The 23513-nt window shown below is 53.3% G+C and overlaps 1 protein-coding gene across 1 annotated transcript in view; it reads left to right on the plus strand.

Moving 5' to 3' along the window:
• Positions 1–212: 212 nt before the first annotated feature.
• Positions 213–23513, plus strand: part of RIN3 (Ras and Rab interactor 3) — a 123799-nt gene continuing 100498 nt past the window's right edge. The window contains exon 1 of the mRNA XM_053889724.1: positions 213–481. Within this exon, the coding sequence (XP_053745699.1) occupies positions 438–481 (44 nt within the window). The 5' untranslated portion in view covers positions 213–437. The remainder of the gene's footprint in view (positions 482–23513) is intronic.

The following is a 23513-nucleotide window of genomic DNA, read 5'->3' on the forward strand; positions in this document are numbered from 1 at the left end:
AGCTCCCGGCGGCTGGACGTCCGCGCCCGGAGCCGCGGTCCCCCCGCCGCCCGCCGCCAGGCCCGGCCCCGGGGGGCGGGGAGGGGGGAGGGGCGCGGCCGCCGGGCTTCCGCGTGCCCCAGGGGGGCTCCGGGCCGCCCGCCGCCGGCGAGAGGCTTTTGACAAAAACCCCTTGACCACCAAGGCCAGCCTCTTCCTGAAAGCCCCGCGCGCTCGGATACAGGAAGTGGAAGCCAGCGAGCGCCCCAGAGCGCGGCGGCGGCGGCGGCGGCGGCGGCGGCGGCGGCGGCTTCCCACTCGGCGCGGGGCTGGCGTCGGCGCCCGGCCGGGCCCTTCCCGAGGGCCAGCGCCAGGGCCATGCGGGCGCCCGGGGCACGGCGGTCCGCCCCGCCCAGCGCCTGAGCCCCTCCGTCCGCGGTCCCGGAGCTGCCGGCGGCATGATCCGACGGGCCGGGGCGCCCGAGCGCGGGGACCCCGCGGGGTAAGTCTTGCCTCCCCCACCCCCCCGGGAGTGCTCGGAGCTCGCGAGGGAGCCCCGGCCGTCCGGCCTCGGGGCGTCGGGTGAGTCCGAGCCCCGCGGCCACGGCCGGGGCCGGACTCCGCTTCTGCGCGGAAGGGGGCCGCGCTGGTGGCTGCAGGACCCGGGGACTTGGCCAAAGTTCGAAGCTCAGACGTCACCGCTCGCTGGAAAACCAGCTAAGCGGCCGGGTGCGAGAAAAGCGTCTCTACCTGTCAGAGCCGGGGCGGAGGGGCTGCGTGGATGCGGCCCCCTCCCCCGGCTCCTGTCTCGCCTGAACTTCAGAAGCAATCACGCGGGGTCCGGGTCGCGCCAGCCTCCTGCACCCGCCGCTCCGCCTGCGTCCCCGCGCGCGTCCTGGGACGCTGACGACTAGGCGGGCGTGGGGTGGGGGCCGGGGTCCCCGTAAGTTCGGGCGCCAGCGGCCCCGACAGCTGACGAGTCCGCCTAGACCGCGGTCCCACCGGGATCCCCTTCCCCCGTCCCTCAGGCGGGTCCGGGGACGGTGACCTTCGGACCTGCCTTTATCAAGCCCTGGGGAGGGTCCGGGCGCACGGGTTGCGCTGGGGTCTGGTGGGTCCCGGGGAGAAGGCACAGCTTGGCATGCGTGAAGCCGAACTTGTTTGGGAACTGACTTGTTTGGGAGGGGTCTCGTGTGCCTCGTCTTATGTCCCCCACCCCCACCGAAGTTGCTTTTGGACGTTGCTCAGGGCTGCGCTCCGGGGAGAAGGTTCCCTCCCCGCCGCCCAGCCCAGCGGGCATCTCGAGAAGCTTCAGGGGGTTGAAGAGGCTTCAGTTCCAGTGGTGGATTCTTGGGAAGGCCTCTTAGAACCTTTCGGGGTGTCAAGGTTGACGGGTGCCCACCCCCACCCCTGCCCCGAGGCTGCCATTCCTGGCTTTTTGGTTTAAAACTCCCGGGCCTGTTTCAGTGATGGACACCCAGCTGCTGCCTGGCCTAGCTCCATGACCCCAGGAGCTCCATGACCCCTAGCTCCAGCTCCCAGGGCCTCAGTTCTCTGCTCTGTAAAACAAGAGGGATGGGCCGATCTTGTGCAGTTCTGGACTGGGGGACAGGTAGAGGTGACTGGTTCCCACTCTGGCGGGCTGGGGGCTTAAACTCTTCTGGATCTGAATGCCTTCCTCCTCCCTTTTGCCCCATCGCCGCCCTTCCCCAGAAATTCTGCCTGTACGCTTTCTCTTGGAAGTAACGTCTGGAAAGACAAATGCCATCCGGTGGGAAGAATTGGAAATTATGTTGGGGAGGGGGCCCCTCAGGGGCAAGTCTCTGCCACACCCAATATTGCAGGGTGGAGCTAGGAGGAGTTTCCCATGGAAGAAGGGGTGGTGAGGGGCCAGGGTCCTGACCTGTCCAGCTTCCCTTTCCCCACCCCTCCCCAGGAGTGACCCCCCCCTCACCTACTTCCTCTTGCTTTTCTTTGTTCATTACTGGACCAGTTACTTAACCTCTCTGTGCCTGGGTTTACCTATCTATAAAATGAAGATAAATAGTAGTAACTATCCTCACAGGGTTGTTTTGAGGGTTAAATGAGATAATGCATAAAGAGTTTTGCACATTGGCCTATAGGGTAAACTCTTAATAATTATTATTATTATCATTCCCACTTGTTGATAATAGCACCAGTTATTTAACCTTGGACAAGAGACCTGGTCTTGCCTCCTCTGTAAATTGGGGGTAATAATAACACCAACTTCATAGGATTGTTATGAGGTTTGGATGAGTTAATATTCAAGCAGCTGCCTACAGGCAGCCGTGGGTTAACACACCAGCTCAGGCCTGCTTAGATGTGCCTGGCACATTCTAAGGAATATTGGTTTGCTGCTAAAAACATCACTTTATTTAAGAGGACCTTTTGTGCTGGAAGGGTTCCTAAATAGTTATCTCACCGAAACTCATACCTGGTAGGTACTTGGATACCTCCAGGGACGGAGAACTTGCCACCACTGTGGCAGTCCTAAGACAGGAATTCCTGAACTTGAGTTGCAGGTGCCTCCCTCTAACTTCTTACCATATCAGACCCTGTTCTGCCCTGGGGAGCCCAGACCTTGACTCTCAAGTACTACAAGGCAGTTTTCGGGTGCACCCCAGGCACCCCCTGTTCCCCGGGCCGCATGTCCACCTGTGTTACAGTCCAAAGATGAGGAGGAGCAATCATCTGTGATTCCTCACCCCCATGGCACCCCCCAGGCCCCACCGACCACTTGGGGCTGGGTTCTGAGTCCTCAGAGGAGGACTCCTCTTTCCACTGGGCTTCCAAAAGTCCTCTCCTTCTCGCTGTGATGTTCAGACAGCTGGGAAGAATGTCTCCTACTCTGACCCCCCAGAGCTCAGAGAGCCCCCTGGAATAGGAGTGTGAGGACCTTGGCAAGCAAGGTCTGTCTCCTCCTTGGCGCAGATGTCGGCTGGGGAGAAAGAAAAGGCAGACTGCCCAGTAGCCTAGGTGTAGACACTTTTTCTCCTTCGGTTCAACAAATAGTGTTTACATTAGGTGGGGGCGGGCGCCCAGCATTAAACCAAGCCCCTTCCCACTTGCAGCTGATGTGGGAGATGATGACAGAAGGTGGTCTGGTGGGGTTAAGGCTTGGGGGATGCTGGGGGCTGCAGATGGGGTTTGCACACAGGTGATCTGATTTGGCTTGGGGCTATATCGCAGACAGACTGTAGCAGAGAAAGCAGAAGCAGAGAAGTCTGCTGGGAAGGAAGTTCTTCAGTGGGCAGGAGGGCGGGTAGTGACCAGGGAGACAGGAGAGGGAGAGGCGCTGGCCTCTGAAGGGATGAACGGGAGGTGAGGAGGGAGTGGGGAGGCGCAGAGATGACCCCGGTGAAGCTGTGACCTGTGGAGGGGCCGGACGCCAACCTGTGTGCAGGGGTCACTGAGGACGCGTATACTCAAAGCCCACACTTTTATGTTTGATGAATTGAGAGTCTGCTTAAGATTTTATTTGAAAAAGGATTCCACTCTTGCATCTAATCCAATCCCCTAACTTTAAAAAAAATTTTTTTTTTAACGTTTATTTATTTTTGAGACAGAGAGAGACAGAGCATGAACGGGGGAGAGGCAGAGAGAGAGGGAGGCACAGAATCGGAAGCAGGCTCCAGGCTCTGAGCCATCAGCCCAGAGCCCGACGCGGGGCTCGAACTCACGGACCGCGAGATCGTGACCTGAGCTGAAGTCGGACGCTTAACTGACTGAGCCACCCAGGCGCCCCTCCAATCCCCTAATTTAACGACAAGAGAAAGGAGACCCAGAAAGAGGAAGTGATTTACCCAAGGTCTTAGGAGCTGGAGGTGGGGCTGGGCCTAGAAATTGGGTCTCCTGAGCCTTGGGCCTTGAAGGGGCTGTCTGGGCAAAGCCCCAGGGTTTGGGAGACCCCTGGCTTTCTGCCTCGTGCCTAACATAATGCGGGGATCCTGCTGAACTCCTTGAGAGAAGTCCCTCATTCACTCCCAGCTCTAAGACAGGGGACTCCTCTGGGGTGGGGCCCACCCAGAGCAATGATGAATTCAGGGTCCCAGATACCAACTCCAGTTCTGCCCAGCAACCTGGGCCTCCTTGCTTGCAGGGGCTAATGCCTCTGGGTGGTCCTGGCTGGCACTCGGCTGGGAGACCCACCCCCTTCCAGACCAGAAGAGAGGCTGCGGCCCACAGGCAGCAAAGGGTTACCTAACCAGCTCAGGCCTGTACTTCTGAACCCTGAGAAGCCCCCGTGCCTCCCCTGGGAAGCATTAGGGGGTGAAGGCTCAGGGTCTGCTTGGGACAGGGGAGTCTTAGCACATTTGTCCCTTAGGACCTCTTCCCAATCTCCCCTACCACCTGATAGGACCTATCCTGGGCCTGGGTCCCTGTTTAGTGATCTTTACTGAGACTGAAAACATTAAAAACTACAAATCCTATAAAGGCACCTGCATTTTAATCCAGGAGATCGGGAAATAAAAGAGGGAACCCAACCAAAAATATGTATGATGGTTGAATGGGGGGGACCCACCCAGGCCCCTCACTGCCCTCTCAGGCCTTCCTGGAGCTCCACTTTATACACAGGAATCTGAGCTGGCCTGCAGTGCCTCTCAGGAAGGGGCCAGAGCAGAGGGGAGGAAGGAATGCTGATTGGCAACCACACACTCGGTCCCTTACATCACATCCCAGAGTCCATCTGTCCCTTGAGTGAGGGTTGTCGCCAGTTCATGCCTATGCAGGCCATGACAAATGAGCAGAACTGGGTAGGGAGCAATGAGGAGGGAGGGCAGGTTTGGAGGGGAGAAGTGTCTGAGCAAACTTGGAAGGGGAAAAGTGGAGGGTCTACCCCTCCCTTATCAGAACGAGAGAGGCACATCTTGGTTGGGAGACACTAACAGAAAGGCCTGGCATAGGAAGAGGGCCCATCCTCAGCGTCTGGGTGCCCAGAAAGAGCCCCAACGGGGGGGAAGTGCCTCAGAAAAGTCCCAGACTTCCTGTTTGCCCCCATGGCTCTCTGCCCACCCTCCCCCCCCCCCCCCATCCGGGAGTCACCTTCAGAAGGGAGTGAGAGCCCAGGAGTCATCTTGTTCTTGGCAAGTTGGCTTGGAGACAGTGAGTGCTGCTCTGGCAGCCAGCTCTAGAACTTTTGCCTACGTAACTGTTACCCTGAACCTGCTGTTTATCCCATGCCCCAGGGGCGGCCAAAACATGGATGTTTTCTTCAACACTGGAACTAAAGATGAAAATCACGATGTTAATGACTTTTCTAAACTGTAGATTTCCCCTTGATCTCATCCTACCACCACCCGCTCCCCCCACCCACCCCAAAATAAGCCCTTCTGGTGAAATGGTTCTTGCTGCTAGAGACAGAAGACAGACAGCCAGCCACATCGAGGTCCCCCTGGAGGGGTGGAGAAAACAGCATGACTCCCATAACCCCTGGTCACCCTTAGGTGCCATGATCTCCTATTTAAAAACCCCTTAAGGACTCCCTGTCTTCCATACCCCATTCCAGTCCTTCACGAAGCCAATGTACAGCCTTACTTTTTCTGTTCCCCTTGGCACGCACAGCTGCCATAGCCTCCCCTGCCTTTGCCCACAAAGTTCCTTCCAACTGGAATGCCGTCACCTCCTCCATGAAGCCTTCCATCCACACCAGCTCTTCTTGAATCCTCAAAAAACTTTATGCACGAGCTACTTATTTACCTAGCAAGAAACCAAAACCCCATTAATATCATGTCTTCCTGTTTAGATTATGAACTTCCAAATAAAAGGGATCAGATCTTTACATCCATATCTTTTTGTCCTGCACACAGCTGGCACTCAATAAATGCTTGAGAACAATGACATACTGAACAGGATTCTAAAAATTGCCTCGCAGCCTTCCCTTGTGGGACAACAAGGCGGCTGGCCACCCAGGAAATTGGGTAGGGACCCTGTATAGGCACCAGTCACTTCGTTTTATCCTCCTCAGCGGGGTCCCCTAATTCTAGCTGCGCTCCCTCACTTCTCCGAGAGAGAGGGTGGGAGACGGCGAAGCCAGCTCTGGATTACCAATAGATACTTCGTCCTCAGCTGAGAGAGCAGAGTTAGCTGGCTGTACAGGTTCTGGGTGAGCCCAGCCTGGGTCATTGGGTCCCGAGGGCAGGTCTGTGGTCCACTGAAAAACTAGGAAGGGGTGTGTGTGTGTGTGTGTGTGTGTGTGTGTGATGTGTATCAGCCAAGGCTGCCAAACTCTTTTCCTGGGCAGAACTGTTATTTTGTTTGTTTTTTGTTTTTTACTGTTTGTTTATTTTTGAGAGAGCAAGAGACAGAGTGGGAGCAGGGGAGGGGCAGAAAGAGAAGGAGACACAGCATCCGAAGCAGGCTCCAGGCTCCCAGCTGTCAGCACAGAGCCCGAGGCAGGGCTCGAACTCAAGAACCAGCGAGATCATGATCTGAGCTGAAGTCGCTCAACCGACTGAGCCACCCAGGCGCCCCCAGGACAGAACTGTCTTTTATTCTGAGATGGGAGTTTTGTTTTGTTTGCCATGTTAATTCTCCTTTTTTCTATGAAACGATTGGGTAAATTGATGGTGGTTGTTAGTTTTTGGTGTCTTTTTTTGCAAAATAAAAATCGCTGAAGGAAAGTCTGAGAAACGCCGCTGTAGTTGCTTCAGGAGGATTCGTCCGTCCTGCACCCCCTTCATGCCCATGCCAGAGCCAGCTACACCTGGGGGTCGGAGTCCCCCTAATTGTATCATCCTTTGCTCATCTGCAAGATGCTTAGGGGCTTGCTGAGGATGTAGGATGTCTCCAGAGTCCCGTCCCTGTGGTGATTTGGGAGAATCCTAGGAAGCAAGTGTCTGTCGCTGGGCCTCATTTTTCAACGAACTCAGTGATCTCTGGGTTCCCCCTTGGTCTGACATTCAGTGATTCCCCGAATACTGGCCAACGGGCAGCAGAAGCTGGTGTCCTGGAGTAATATCAGAGCTCAGGGGATTGATGTGCCAGCTGGAGATGACCTAGCCTTTCTTCCTTCTGATGGCTGGAAGGGCAGCCTGTGGAACAGTCTAGAATATACGGGTACACTTTCATAAGAAACAGAGACTCAGAAGGGAGACTTCTGGGTCATTACCCTGACCGAGTACCTGGAAGGAAATGTTTTCTCACTGCTGTGGGTTTATTTTTGAAGAACCGTTTTTAAAGGAAAAAGCGCATGGGTTGTGGAAGCCCACTCTGGGGACAGGCCTCTGCTGTCCTGCTAGAATGTGCCGACTGGACGGCATTGGAGTGGCGTCTCTGAGTGTGACTGGATTCCCGCGCTGGCCATTTTGGGTGGTTGCTGAGGAGACACCGAGGAGATCACAGGCAGCCTCACGTCGCGGAGTTTCTGGTGGGAAGGCTGTCCCGTCAGGGCTTGAGAGGGATGACATCCGAGGGAGGGGGCTCTCTGCCGGGTAACCCCCAGGGCCTCCCCACAGCACACCCTGGTACCGTCCTGAAGTAGACAGCTGTCCCTGTGCCTGCAGGCCGCAGATGGCACCTTGTGCCTCCCCTGCCCACCCCCCACAGAGCTATCCAGTGAACCCAGAACCTTCCCTCCTGCCCGCGTGGCTTGGAAAGAGAGAAAAGCGATGGGTGGGTACAGAGGAATCCTTCCCTCTGACTCGGTGTCCACAGGGCGGTGGGGAGGGCCTTACGGACTCCATACCTGTGTGGCTGTCAGCCTTGGCCTTTGATAGAAGCATCTGGAAGCCACCATCATGGCCGCCATCTCAGGCTCTCTCCACCTGCCAGTAAGTCCTCTGCTGCCCCAGGCAGCTCTTCTGCCCAGGGGGGTGGAGCTTGAGGAGGCCGCCCCAGTGGCTAAAACCATTCTGGGGGTCAAAACTTCTGGGGGTCAGAAACAACTCTGGGGGGTCATCAGAGTGCCTTGCCCCCATCTCGCCAGTAATTTCTGGGAGTTCCTGGGAGTGTTCCCACTCCAATTTGTACTCGTTTGAGAGAACGAACCAGCCCGCTATAAAAAATGTTAGTTCCTTTTTAAAACAAACGGGCTAGAGAGCGGTTGTGGTCAAGGCCTGTTGTGTCGTGTGCACTGTGGTAACAGTGCACACTCAGGCCACATCCTATGGGCTCATGGCACTAGCCTCAGGGCCAGGCCCCCCCTGCACGCTCTGTCCTAGGACCAGGCAGAGTGACGGTTCCCCCCCTGCCCCACCCCCACCCTACCCCGAACCTGGCTCCACCCACAAGCCTGGAGCCTGGGGTGGGGGACATAAGGATTCTAGGCGGGGGAGGCCAGGGTTGGGGACCTTTGGATCCTGATGGTAAGATCTGCCTTAGAGGGACCATCCTGTGCAACCCTTCCCCCATGAAGGTGGCCCCCGCTTCACCACTGACTCTGGGTTCTTAGTCAAAGCCAAGAACTTTTTATCCCCTAGTTAAGAGATGGGACTTCAGATGTCAACACCACCCCAGCTCCTTGACTCACATTTGATAGGAGATATCAGGGCTGATGAAAAAGCCTGTTTTCTGAAGATAGAAAGAGGAGAGAGGGATGTGGAGAGGGACAGCCCGGAAGGAGGAAAGGGGGCCACGACAGTCGCAGAGAAGACTTCTTCTTGGGCACAGGTTTCCCCAGAGCGAAATTATTCCTGGGGTCAGTAAGTGTGCTTTTTCACCCACCCCTGAAAACCAAAGAAATAAAAGACTCTGCATCTGAAATTCTCAGTCTGATGATCTTTGGCTAAAGGAGCAAGCTATCAAGGAGGGATTCACCAGGGACCTTTCTCCCCAGCCTCCATGTCTCCAGCTTCCTTAATCTCAATCACTGTCAGAGATGGCTACTCTAAGTTTCTCTAGGGGTATTGCAGTTCGAAGCAAGGACTTACCCTTCTACCAATGGCATCTGATGACGGCATTTATTTATTTAAAAAAAATTTTTTTTTAATGTTTATTTATTCTTGAGCGAGTGAGAGGCAGAGCGTAAGGGGGGGAGGGGCAGAGAGAGAGGGAGACACAGAATCCAAAGCAGGTTGCAGGCTCTGAGCTGTCAGCACAGAGCCCAACGTGGGGCTTGAACTCACAAACCACAAGACCATGACCTGAGCCAAAGTCAGACACCTAACCGACTAAGCCACCCAGGTGCCTCTGATGATGGCATTTATTATGCTTACTTCTTTCTGTTCTTGTCATTTTTGAGAGAGCATCCATCTAAAATACATTCAGGGGAATGTATTTTCTCAACTAGTATCTTCTTTATCCATCTTTATCCATCTATCCATCCATCGATCCATCCTCCCATCCATCCAACCATCCATCCATCCATCCATCCATCCATTCATCCATCCTTCCATCCATCCATCCTTCCATGCATCCATCCATCCATCCATCCATCCATCCATCCATCCATCCATCCTTGCTTCCATCCATCCATCCATCCATCCATCCATCCATCCTTCCATCCATCCATCCACCCACCCACCCTTCCTTCCGTCTGTCCGTCCGCCCGTCCATCCATCCATCCTTCCGTCCATCCATCCATCCATCCATCCTCCCTTCCATCCATCCATCCTTCCTTCCATCCATCCATCCTCCCTTCCATCCATCCTCCCTTCCATCCATCCATCCTTCCTTTCTTCCTTCCTTCCTTCCTTCCTTCCTTCCTTCCTTCCTTCCTTCCTTCCATCCATCCACTCATCCATCCTCGCATCCATCCATCCATCTATCCTTCCATCCATCCATCCATCCTCCTTTCCATCCATCCTTCCATCCTTCCATCCTTCTATCCACCCATCCATCCATCCATCCATCCATCCATCCTTCTATCCACCCATCCATCCATCCATCCACCCATCCTTCCTTCCTTCCTTCCTTCCTTCCTTCCTTCCTTCCTTCCATCCATCCATCTGTCTTCACATCCATCCATCCATCCATTCATCCATCCTTCCATCCAACCTTCCTTCCTTCCTTCCTTCCTTCCTTCCTTCCTTCCTTCCTTCCATCCTCCCATCCATCCATCCATCCATCCATCCATCCATCCATCCATTCTTCTATCCTCCCATCCATCCATCCATCCATCCATCCATCCATCCATCCATCCTTCCATCCATTCACCCATCCATCTATCCTCCCATCCGTCCATCCACCCACCCATTCATTCATCTGTCTATCTGTCCATTTACTGAACATCGAGGAGTTTCCAGTTTATCTATTAGGGAAAATAAGAGAAATATGCACATAATTAACTCACAGGGCACTACATGAAAACATACAAACATGCCTATGCTATGGTAAGCAGGAATGACCTTCTGGTAGAGGTAGCATCTGGACTGGGTTTTGAAGGATAAGTAAGTTTTTAACAGCTGAAATCAGGTGTATGCAGAGAAGGGCATCCTCATAGGAGAAAAGCACAGAGCAGGAAGGTGAGAAAGGACAAGTTGCATGTGGAAGCCCTCAAGAGCCTGATTTGGGGACAGGGAGAGAGAGTTCTGTGTGGGGTGAACCTAGAAAGGGAGTTGGGGCCCCCTTGGTAACAGGTGGAAGAGCTTGGATTTTACCATGGTGGCGAAGACCACAGGTCTGTTTCAGAGCTGGGCAACCCTAGGCAAGTCCCTGCACCTTTACCCGCCAGGACACCTTTCTTTTTTTTCTCTGCCACATGGAGCAAGGAGGATCCCTGCTTTACAAGGTTGTCGCCATTACAAGGGGTTGGGAGCTCTTTCCTGTATGTATATAGGGTGTGTGTGTGCACACGAATTCATACACTATTGGTTTTCTCCCCCAAATTTATTACCTACCTGAAAAAGGTCACACAAAAATAGTGGCATTTACAGCATCAAACATTTTAATCTCTTTGAGGCTACACCGAGTCTGAGTACCTGTTAATTTCAGTCTTTGCATGCAGTTTTGATCTGCATGTATATGTTAATTTGTGTTCCTTTTTTTTCATTGTTTCCTATATGCATTTTTATATGCTGTGCTGTGGACATATGTTACCCATGTATCATCTTTGATGGCCTCATATGATTAATGATTGCAGTTGGCACAGACACTGGTCAACTTCTTTCTAGTCCTTTCTGTTTTAAATGAAGCTCCTGAAAACTTAGGTGGAAACTTATGTGGGGCTAGGGTTTGAGGCCCAATTCTTTGAGATAGATCACCACCCTAGAGTATTTGAAATCAAGGGTGGGAGCGCCTGGGTGGCTTGGTCGGTTAAGCGTCCGACTTCGGCTCAGGTCATGATCTCACGGTCTGGGAGTTCGAGCCCCGCGTCGGGCTCTGTGCTGACAGCTCAGAGCCTGAAGCCTGTTTCGGATTCTGTGTCTCCCTCTCTCTCTGCCCCTCCCCTGTTCATGCTCTGTCTCTCTCTGTCTCAAAAATAAATAAACGTTAAAAAAAAAAAAATTGAAATCAAGGGTGAAGTAGAGCCTGTTGATTGGTCCCTGAATTTTAATTGGGTGTAAATTTTAGCTGAACACTGCTAGGTGTGGCCATGTGATTAAGTTCAGGATGGTGAAATATAAGTGAGGAGTGCAGTTTGCTTGGACATGTCCTTAAAGAGAAGGGGCGTGGCTTTCTCTCCTTTCCTCTTCCCTGTTGGCTGGAATGCAGATGTGATGGTGGGAGTCGAAGCATCCATCTTGGACTTTGAACTCAATTTGAGAAAGGAAGCTATATAGGGGGCAGCAACAATGTAGTAAGGGTCCTAGACATGTTGGAGCATCATCCCGACTCTGGACCACTTCCTCGGGCTTTTCTATAACAGAAGAATACATCTCTATATGAATTAAGTCACTGTTATTTTAGATTTTCTGATACTCACAGACAAACTTGATCCTAACATAAAAACTGTTCTCTCTCGTCACACAGCAGCAGATTTTGTCAGAAATAATAAAGCTGCTTTGCAGGACTGCCTGCGAGTCTTCATTTCCTAGTGGAGGTTGGAAGGAGGAAGAGGAGGAGAGAGAGAAAAGGCGGTTTTGGGGTGACTAGGCTCTTATTTCAAAGACTAGATTGCAAACATTTTCTTCATACTGGGTGTCTGTGAGTTTTAGATTTCACCAGAAGCTACAGACTAGTTATTCTGGCTTGAGTTCTAACTCCCCAATTCTGTGCCTTGACAAGGCTAAATACTGCTGAGCAACTGTGTCTCTTCTCTCAGCCTCAGTTTCCCTATCTCTGCTCTAGATGGAGAACCCTCATAGGTTAACCCCCCCTGTGCTGACCTCTGCAGCTCCTTCTGAGATCGAGTCTCCTGTCACACAAGCACGAGAAAGGCCAGGCCCAGTCTCAGCAGCGCCTGTGTCCCTGCTGGCTGGCACCATTTGCCCATTCATTCATTCATTCATTGCCTCTTTATTGAGCACTTGCTGGGTGCCAGGGTGGGTTTGTGCTGAACACCGGCCTCTGGAGGTCTTGAATGACCTCTCTGCCTGGCCTTGGGAAAGATTTGTCCAGAAATGGCCAGGGCTTGACATCCCCTTCCGAGGATAGCACAGACTTATTTGGAGCCTATCAGAGCCTGCTCGGAGTGGTCCTGCACAGCCCAGGATTGCTCCCTGGGCATGCAGAGGCCCTCAAGGCTGCCTGTGTCTGAGAGGTCCCATGTGTGGCCTGGGATTGAGTGGGGTGGGCTGTCTGGACAGGCTGAGCAAGTGTCCCTGGAAAGGGTTTGAAAGACAGTCGTCTTCTTTTTATAGGCCAAAGCAGCCCCCATCCCTGCTTCTAGCATCATCAGATGTCCAGAGCTCAGTTTTTCTCTGGGGACTCCCTAATCCAGCCCCTGCTTACAGATGAGTCTGTGGCACAGAGAGGGGAAGTGATTGTCCTGATGTCTCAACAGCTGGACCCAGGCTCTTTCCAAGGCTCTGTGAAGGTGCCTAGGCCATTCCTTTGCATGAGGCATTGGAGATGGGGGCAAGGGGAGGGGTACTGGCACACCAGTCTTCACCGACTGCCTCTCCCTCCAGCCTCTGGAAAGGTGAGCTCTTTCCTGCCTCGGAGACTGAACACACGCACCCCACTTACACTTCCTGTAAAAAGCCTAGGAGACTGTCAGGCCTCCAGGGCTGTTGCATACAGTTGTGCAGGTTGTTCACTGCACAGAGGCACCTGGCTGAGAGAGAAACACGTGGGGGCTGAAAATTCATTCTCCTGCCAAGCCACGCACGATGTCAAGTGGTGAGAGGGTGGTGAGGGGATTGCCTGCATTCATGGGGAGGAAGGAGTGTCTTTTTCTAACGTGTGCAGAGGCATCAAACAGGCGAGCTGGAAGCCCGGACAGAAGACCCCGCAGCACCCTCAGAGCCTTGCTCCTCACGCCCTCGCAGTGTACTCTCTGGCCCAGTAGACTGTAAGCTCCCGAGGGCAGAAAGTGGCTCCTCTTGGCAGGGTGTCATCGCCAACTGAGCACCGTGCTAGGCGGTGTTCAACTCCCAGAACAGTCGTGCTGAGCGAGAGGTGTGAGGGCTGGGGAGGAGTGTCCAGCACAAGGCTTGGAAAATGTTTGTTGAGTGAATATATGGCAGGTTAATGCCGAGGAGAGAGGTCAGGAGAGGTTGACAGGACAGAGGGCATGTGGGAGAAGGAAAGGGGCCTGGGAGGCCTGCATCTTGCGGGGGGACCAGTAGACCACGGGTGGGGGTCCTGGACAAGCTGTCGAGGCCGACTCTGGGCGGGAGGCCCTAAGCGCGGAGGCTGTGGCTGGGGAAAGCAGGCACCCCTGGTGCGACTCCTGGCGCCACCTCTGCAGGGCCGGGGCTGAGCTGGGCACGATGCGGGGTAACTGCCGAAGCCCCAAACTCTTCCCCAAGGCCTTAGACTCCCAGCCAGCTCAGTGTCTGGGAGCACGGCGCTCGTCCAGCAATGACCTGACGACTCACCCTGGCCGCAGGGACCCTCCGTCTTGTGGGGACATAGGAGCGACGTGCAGTGCCGTGCCTACGGGGTGCAGGATAGTCACCTGGAGTGCCGGGGTGCCAGCTGGCTGAGGGTATCTTGCTCAGACGCGGGTGCATCTGGGACAGCTCTCTTGGGGGCGAGAGCCAGGCTGAGCAACGCCTGGGAGTTTCCCGCATAAATGTGGGGTGAGCCAGCTTGGCCGTGTGGGGGGTGCTACAGGCTCAGCGGGCCGGACATTTGCACCCTGCATGGATGGAGGATGGCCTGTGCCGGAGAGGGGACCAGACAGCAGTCCCCTGAAGGCCACGGAGAGTGAGACAGGTTTGTTCTGCATTTAAAAATCTCAGCCGTGTATCCATTTCCCAGGGCTGCTCTAACGACGTAACACAGACTAGGGGGGGTTAAAGCAAGAGACATTTATTCTCTCACGGTTCTGGAGGCCAGGGGTCCGAAATCAAGAGGGCATCGGGGCCTGTGAGACTGGGCAGACTCGCCCTTCCTCTTCCCAGCTTCTGGGGGCCCCAGGCCGTCCGTGGGGGCCCTCGGCTTGCAGCAGCATCACCCCAGCCTCTGCCTTGGTCGTTAGTGACCGTCAGCTGCCTGTGTGTGTGTCTCTGTCTGTTCTCTTCTTATAAGGACACCGGTCATACTGGATCCGGGCCCACCCTGCTCCAGTATGACCTCATCTCAACTCGTCGCATCCGCAACAACCCTCCTTCCAAATAAGGTCACATTCTGAGGGGCTGGCAGTTAAGACTTCAGCGTATCTTTTTGGGGGACACAGTCCAACCCATAACAAGCTAAAATTTACATAGAGTAAAATTCACCTTCTTGTGTGTTCATTTCTACACACTTTGGCAAACGTAGACGGTTGTGTAACTGCCACCACAACCAAGATACGGAATAGCCTGTCCCTGTGCGGAATTCCCCGCCCCCTGCACCCCAATCCTGGCAGTCACTCATTTCTCAGGTCCTCGAGTTCTGCCTTTTTGAGAACGCCATATGCACGCTGCCTTGTGAGCCTGGCTTCTTTCACTTAGCTGAGTGCATGGGAGATCTGGCCGCGGCTGTGTCTCAGGATGGTGTTCGTTTTCACGGCTGAGAATATTTCATCGTATCGGACACACCACAGTTGGTGCGTCCACTCACCCACGGCAGCACATTTGGGTCATTTCCAGTTTGGGGCAGTGGCAAATACAGTCACACAAACGGTTGCACAAAGGGTATAGGTTTCGGGTAGGGAACCACAAGGGCCGGCTCGCATTCGGGCTTCTGTGTGAAGAAGGACGCGGGGTGGGGGCAGCAGTGTGTGGGGAGACCGAAAGGAAGCACCCGCAGGCTCCAGGCGAGCAGTGATGCTGGCCTGGACAAGGGTCTCGGCAGGGGAGAAGTGGGCCCGCTGGAGCATATCTAGGAGGTAGAGTGGACAGAGCCTGGTGGCGGACTGGGTCTGTGCCATGGCAGTGTGGGGGCCCGGCCCCCGCCTCCCCAGGGGAGGGTAGCCCTTGCGGCTCAGCGTGACTGGACGCGTGGAGCTGATGAGCAGAACATCACGGTGCAATGGTTACGGGTGTCGTGAACCCTGGAGCCAACTGTCAGGGTTGACAGTCTACCCTCTGCCTCAGTTTCCTCCTCTGTAACACAGGGATACTAATGGTTCTGAATTCGCAGAGCTCTTACCGTATCATAGGAGTTAACACGCGTGGGGAGCTTGAACAGAGTCTGACACGTAGTAGGTGTTCAAGAAGCCAGAACCAGGGATGCCCGGCCGGCTCAGTCAGCAGAGCGTGTGACTCTCGATCTCAGGCTTGTGAGTTCAGGCCCCACGTTGAGGCGGGGGGGGGGGGGAATTTATTCCAAAAATAAACTTTGGAAAATAAGTGAAAAAAAAATAACCCTGAACCACGGTCAGTGGTCTCCTGAAGGGCCCTAGCCCCTCGCCCGTCTCATCTACTCCACTCATCCCTTTGGCAATAAGCCAGTTTGTGGTACCTCTTGTGGCTCCCCGGTGCCGTGGACGACACCCTCATCTGGGCACCCTCATCCGGGTCTGTCCTGACCTGCTGTGAGAACTTGAGCTGGCTTCTTTACCTCTCTGATCACACCGCGTGGAGGTACTAAAAGCCCTACTGTGCGCCAGGCTCTGTGCAGGACAGCACGTGGCGCATGGCGGCCACACACAGTGGGAACTTCATCAAGACACACAGGCGACCTGCTCGCGGCAGTCTGTAGGGAGGTGAGTGACCTTTGGGGTGCCTCCAGGTTTGGGGGGCTCTGGCAGAGGCCCCTCCTGTAGTTGCCACAAATATCGTCCTCCTGTTTTCCTCCCAGATACCTCCTCCACCTCTGATGGGAACTGACCGAGGCGGCCCCCCAGCAGCCTCAGCTGGAGGTGAGCAGGCGCCCGGCTTGGGCTCCACAGGAAGAGGTGGGCTGTGTCCTTGTTCAGATGTCACCGCAGCCCCGAGGTCTGTTGCAGGGCTCTGCTGTGAGACCAGGGTTCGCGTCCAGGTCATGACTGGTGCCAGCCTAACGGAGGGACGCTTGCCTTATTACGCACACATTCCCTATTTGCACATTGTCCTACTTGCTAAAAGTATCTGTAACCCCCAAATCATAGTCCTTCAGACGTCATTTGCAGACATGCTCAGAGCGGTGGAAAAATTGGAATCTTCTGACACGCACATTCCCACCTGAGGCCAGTTGAGGTGAGGCACTCTACCTTCCTGTTTGAGTTCTTACCCTTCAAACAAGGGTCCTTGCCAGGGTCTGTTTAGTGCCGTGTTTTTTTTTTTTTTGTTTTTTTGCATTTGTATGCATTTTGTTGGTGATTTCACTGTTTAAAATGTCCCCCGACCACAGAACTGAAGCCCGTTCTCGCATTTCAAAATGCAAGAACACTGTGATGCCCTTGCAAGAAAATGTGTGTGTTAAAGAAGCTTTATTTAGGCAAGTTAGATGTGCTGTCGGCTGTGAATTTGGTATTCATGCATCAAGAATATATATTAAGTAGAGTGTGTTTAAAAATAAATACACATGGGGTGCCTGGGTGGCTCAGTCGGTTAAGCGTCCAACTCTTGATCTTGGCTCAGGTCATGATCTTATGGTTTGTGGGATTGAGCTGCACGTAGGGTTCTGCACTGACAGCTTGGAGCCTGCTTGGGCTTCTCTCTCTCTCTCTCTCTCTCTCTCTCTCTCTCTCTCTCCCACCCCCCCAAAGGAATAAATAAACATTTTTTAAAAATGCACGTAGGGAAGGTTATATATTATCAGGTGATGAAAATGTGACCAGCAGCTCACAGGAACGTCACCCTGTGTTCCCCCTGGACACGGTGGTTCAGTATTCGCTAATTCAGTGTTCACGGTGACTTTACACAACGTAACAACCACAAAAAAATGAGAACCGATTGTATCTACATCGTGTAGGTATGTGGGCCCCAAGTCTCTGCACCGTCTGCTCTCCTGCTACTGGCACTTTGTTCCTCTGAATTAACAAGTGCCCGTTTTATGTACAGTCTGTCTTTAAAATGCACAAATCCTTGGGATGGGCACTGTCCTGTGGTCCTCTGTCTTCCAGTGAAATTCGAGACTTGGAAAGTTTCCAAGAAGGGGAGTGGTCAGTGCTCCTATTTCATACTCTGTGATTCTAATAGAAGAATCTTTACAGGGAGCCGCATATCAGTCAAGGCAGATCAAAGGCGAGGATTCTCGGAGCACCTGGGTGGCTCAGTCGGTTAAGTGTCCCGCTTCCGCTCAGGTCACGATTTCACGGTTGGTGGGTTCCAGCCCCGCATCGGGCCCTGTGCTGACAACTCAGAGCCTGGAGCCTGCTGCTTCGGATTCTGTGTCTCCCTCTCTCTCTGCCCCTGCCCTGCTTGTGCTCTGTCTCTCTCTTTCAAAAATAAATAGATGTTTAAAAAAAAAAGTTTCTTTTAAAGCGAGGATTCTTGGCACTCATAGGTGTGTCGCTATAATGGCAGCAGTTATGTGTTGAGGGTTTACTTCAGGCCCCTTCGCTGAGAGCTTGTTCTCAGTTAATTGTCACAGGCCCGTGAGGCTGGTGTTTCAGTGCCCCGCTAACAGGCAAAGAAACGAGGCCCAACAAGTGGCTTGATCGGAGCTCCCAGCCATCAGTGGCAGAGCCTGGACCTGGACCCAGCTTTGTCTGAGTCCAGAGCCGCTGTCCTGAGCCCCTGAACCCCCTGCACCCCAAGGGTCTGGGAGCCTGCTGCCGGGTGAGCCCGCACCCCGCGAGAGGGCCGCTGGACCCTCCCCAGCCTTCTGAGCCCCTCCGGCAGGGTGGGGTGACCTCCTAGCCCCCTCCCCGATTTAGCCCTGGACGGATGGGCCAGGTGAAGAACTTGAGACATGCAGAAAAATACACCTGGTCCCACCTGCCAGCGCCCCCCTTCATCCTCTGGCGGAGTCCCACCTTGCAACCCGGGCCCCGGAGTCACGGGGAGACGCTTCAACCTGGAGGGGTTGGAGCGTGCCTGCCATGCCTCCGGACCGCTCCTCACAGCTCCCGACTCTGTCCGCCCCCCCGCCTCCCAGCAGCCCCTGGAGTTTGCGAGCCAGTGTCCTCGGCTTCCTCCCACTCTTGCAAAGTCACCACTAGTGACTTCCCTCATGCTGAGTCGTCGGGGACCGTGCAGACTGTATGGTCTGAGGAGGGCAGAGGCGCGTGGCTGGTAGCCGGGAACAAACCCTACAAGAGATGCAGCCCCGAAGCGTGGGATTTCAGGCAGGGAGAGGGGCATCCCTTTTGCTTTTCTAGACAGGCCCGGGCCCAGGACGTGGCAGGTGCCAAGAAACACCGGGACTGGTTAGGCTGGGTCGTTCACATGATTCGCTTATCCCCCGGCAGAGGAAATGTGGTCACAACAAGTGTTGGGTGGGTGGCAGGGTGACTCAGTGTCACCAGAAGGAATGTGACGCTGAGGCAGTTTCCTGCAAGGTGCTGCCAGGCGGGTGGTCCGCAGCCCGCATACCCACGCCCGTGGCAGTGCCCACGGGCAGGCAGCCGTCGGGAATCAGCCCCGGGCCGGCTCTGTGCCTGACCTCGCCCCCGGTTTAGAAATGGGGGTTCACCTTGTCAAAGCACATCCCCACACCCTAGGGTCACATTTCACCCTTCCAGCAACCCCCTGAGGTAGTCGTGGCGGGGAGGGGGAAGCATTCTTCCTCTTACTTCATTGTTGGGAGATCTGAGGTCCAGAGACGGAGGGAGACTCGTCCCGGGACACGACGGCAGCGAACGGCTAGGATAGACCCCGGCTCTCTTTCCAGAGCAAACCATTTTCGGCCCCACTCCACTGTCCAGGATGAGTAATGTCTGCAGTGACCATGTATCAATGACCCACCGTTAAGCTCCGCACACAGTGGTCTGTCTGTCTTGTCCTCACAGTGTGCCATAGGGTCGGTGCTGTTCTCAGTCTCATTCTACAGACCTTGAAAGGCCAGGCTCAGAGTGGAATTTGGGCAGGCCCCCAGAGGCTAAGGGCAAGGAAAAAAGAAATCCCAGCAGAGATCCAGCAGGAGGGGCCTGAGTAAGGGCACAGAGGCCCCTTGTCTCTCTTGGGTGAGTCACGTCCACCATGGGCTGCTGCTCTCCCCACCCCCCTTGCCTCCTCTCCTTCCTCAGCCCCAGTGGCAGGTGGGGGAAGGGAGCACTTTGCTCCCCTTCCTTTTTCCCCCAGATGATGGGGAACCACTGAGTAAGCGGCAGGCGGGGCCAGAGGCCAGGGTCACCGGGGGACATGTGGGCTACCACGTGTTGTGGGTGCTCCTGAAGGAAAGGGGGCCGGCAGGGGCAAGGGACACGCCTCCCCAGAGCCATCTGAGCCCTATTTTCCTAACCAGGTCCACCCCTGGGAAGGACAAGGCAGCAGAAGGGTGGACGTGGACTCTGGGAACTTTGTAGAAGCTCAGGAAGGGGTGGGCCGGGATCCGTGTGCAAAGCCAGACCCGCGGCCAGCCTCCTAAGAGAAGGGGCCCTTACACAGCGGAACAGGTGGCCAAGAGCAGAATCTCCCCCTTGAAAAGCTTTCTGAACAGAGTAACGGCTAATGGTAATAACCCTCAACGTGCGTGGAATTTTCCTTTCTATCTTATTTCTTCTTTCTAATTAAAACAAATCTCCCACATAGTACGTGAGTTCGCGCGCATGGAGATTTAAACAGTGCAAAAGTCTAGACCCCTGTTGTCCAATACATTAGCCTCTGGCCACCTATAGCTGTTTTACAAATTAAGTTAATTAAAACAAAGTGACGGTCACACTGGCCATAATTCAAGTGCCCCATAGCCATAGGCAGCTAACGGTGACCGCACTGGATAGGACAGACATTGGACATTTCCACCATTGCATATGGTCCTTCAGACAGCACCAACCAGACCGTAAGCTGGGAAATCTCTACTGGCTGAAAAATAACTTTTGGAATCGGTTTGGGTTTTTTGGATCTGTTTTGTGTTACATACGTCTGGGTGTCCACCTTTCCACGTACATAATTCCATCTGATCTGCCCAGCTCCTTGGCCCTGTGGGTGTCTGCATGATGTCTCCCATTTTTTCTCCAGATGAGGAGACTGAAAAGGACGAGGGGCCATAGGTTAGGGGAGGGTTGGATCAGGTTGGATCCCTAGGGACAGAAGCCCTTCCCTTGGTTTGTCCAGGGTGGCTGAGGCACAGCTAGGCGGGGGCCACGGTGATCTCTCCGAATCCCCACATGTGGCATTTTATGTGATGGGGAGACCCAGAGGAGCAGACTGGTCTCCCGGGGAGACGCGGTTGTAGGCATCCGTCCATTCTTCCATTTTTATTGTTTCCCCTGTAATGCTCACCTATTATTTTTTGATTTTCAGAATAGCGCACACTCGGTGCAAACATTTGCAATGTACAGAAAAGGGTGAAAGAAGGAGAAAGCAATCCCTTCATTTCAGGATTAACAATCAGTGCTGGAACAGTTTATATTTGCGCCGATGGAACAGGAAGGCCCCGGCGCTCCCACTCCTTTCTGGTCCTTGCCAAAGCTGGTCTTCTTCACGCTGGCCGTTCTTGTGGGCTCTTGGAGTTGTAATTCCAGGCTCCTGGATTCCTCATGCTGTCGAGAATCTTTTCATATGCTTGTTGGCCACTGAGATGTCCTCAGTGTGAAGTTCAAGCCTCTTGCCCATATTTCTATTTGCTTATATATGTCTTGTCTTTTCCTTACTGGTGTGCGGAGGTTCTGTACATAATCCAGTAACCAGCCCGTTGTTGCTTACGTGAATTACAGGGATCTTCTCCCCCTGAGGGCTTGCCTTTACTCTGTTAACAGTGTTTTGATGAACAGAAAGTCTTCATATTTTTTTTTAATGTTTATTTATCTTTGAGACAGGGAGAGACAGCATGAACGGGGGCGGGTCAGAGAGAGAGAGGGAGACACAGAATCCGAAACAGGCTCCAGGCTCTGAGCTGTCAGCACAGAGCCTGACGCGGGGCTCGAACTCACGGACCGCGAGATCATGACCTGAGCCGAAGTCGGATGCTTAACCGACTGAGCCACCCAGGCGCCCCAGAAAGTCTTCATTTTAGTGCAGTCAGATGTATCCGTTTATTTAAGGTTGGTGTGTGTCTGCGTGTGTGTGCGCACATGGGCGCTGCTTAGAAATCTCTCTCTTCCACCAGATTATGAAGATATTCTTTATTGTCTTCCAGAAGCTCTTTGTTTTGCTTTCCGCATTTAGGTCAGGACAGAGTCTCCCTGGAACTGATTTTTGTATATGCTGTGAAGAAAGGTCACGTTTCTTTTTTCTTCCCACGTGGATACCCAGTTGTCTCAGCACGTTCTGTTGCAGAGACTGCTCTTTTCCTCAATGTCCTGCTGTGGCCCTGCATAAGTCAAGGACCTGTGTATGTGTCCATCTGTTTCTGGACTGTTCTAGTCCACTGACTTGTCTGTCCCTGTGCCAGTACCACAACATCTTAATCACTGTACAGTGATTTACTTTTTATTTTTAATTTTTTAAATGTTTATTTTTGAGAGAGGCAGAGCGTGGCAGAAAGAGAGGGAGACACAGGATCAGAAGCGGGCTCCAGGCTGCAAGCTGTCAGCACAGAGCCCGACGTGGGGCCGTGAGATCATGACCTGAGCTGAAGTCAGACGCTCAACCAGCTGAGCCACCAGGCACCCCAATCACTGTAGTTTTATAACAGGTCTTGGTACCCAGCAAACCGGATCCTACCCCCGTTCTTCAAGTGTGTCGGGGGTGCCCTTGACCCTTGTCATCTCTGCGTGCCTTTTCATGGAACACCTTTGGGAATCCAGCTGGGATTGTATGGGTTCTTCAAATCGGTTTGTGTAGAATTCATACCTTGACACTCCGCAGACCAGATCTGTCTTTCCATCTCTTTATTCTCTTCTCGTATGTTTATACTCTTCAACGTTTCATTTTATATCATGAGCAGGAACCTGGAGAGACGTGGCAGAGTGGTTGAGAACATGGACTGTGTACTCAGAGAGTTCAAATCCCAGCTCTGCCCTTACCGATTCCATAGCCTTAGTGAGTTGCTTAATGTCTGTACCTCAGTTTCCCCCTCTGTAAAATGGGAATGATAGCCAGAGTTATGGCACAGGGTTGTTTTAATGGATTAATGTGGTTAATAGAGAGCAATGCCTGGTGCACAGAAATCTCTGGAAACATTATTAGTTTATTTTTGAGTATGTAATACATTCACAGGGTTCAACATAAAAATATATTTTTAGGGGTGCCTGGGCGGCTCAGTCAGTTAAGCATCTGACTCTTGGTTTCAGCTCAGGTCATGATGTCACAGTTCATGAGATCGAGCTCTCCTTCACTGACAGTTTGGAGCGTGCTTGGGATTCTCTCTCTCCCTCTCTCTCTGCCCCTGTCCTGCTCTCTCTCTCCCAAAATAAACATTTAAAAATATATACATATATTTTATATATTTTTATATATCTTATATATTTTTATATATTTTTAAATATACATATATATATATATTTTAAAGATGTATAGTGAAAAATTCTTCCCACCTTGTCTCCTGTGTGTCTGTTCCTATACTTGCTCAGCTAGTGATTAGTTTCTTGCATCTTCTTCCAGTGCCTTTTTTCCAAATGCAAATGATCTTTTTTTTTCCCCCCAACAAGGGAACACAGTATACATACTGTTCTGTAATTTGTTTTTGTCATGTAACCACATGTCCCGGAAACCTTTCCATGTCAGTGTACAGAGGGCTTCTTCATTCTTCTTGTAGCAGTTGCCTGGTATCCATTCATTCATCCAGCCCCTTTCCGATGGACGTTTAGATTGTTTCCAGTCTCTTCCCCATTGCAGACAATGCTGCAGTGAACCCAGCAAGTATCTTTGTCTGTTTATCATTTTGCACATGTGCAGCTGTATCTTTTTTTTTTTTTAACGTTTATTTATTTTTGAGACAGGGAGAGACAGAGCATGAACAGGGGAGGGTCAGAGAGAGGGAGACACAGAATCTGAAACGGGCTCCAGGCTCTGAGCTGTCAGCACAGAGCCTGACGCGGGGCTCGAACTCACGGACCGCGAGATCATGACCTGAGCCGAAGTCGGCCGCCTAACCGACGGAGCCACCCAGGCGCCCCCAGCTGTATCTTTATAGAT

Source organism: Panthera pardus, unplaced genomic scaffold (assembly GCF_024362965.1).
Source record: "Panthera pardus isolate Hobbes unplaced genomic scaffold, ASM2436296v1 HiC_scaffold_24, whole genome shotgun sequence".
NCBI lineage: Eukaryota > Metazoa > Chordata > Mammalia > Carnivora > Felidae > Panthera > Panthera pardus.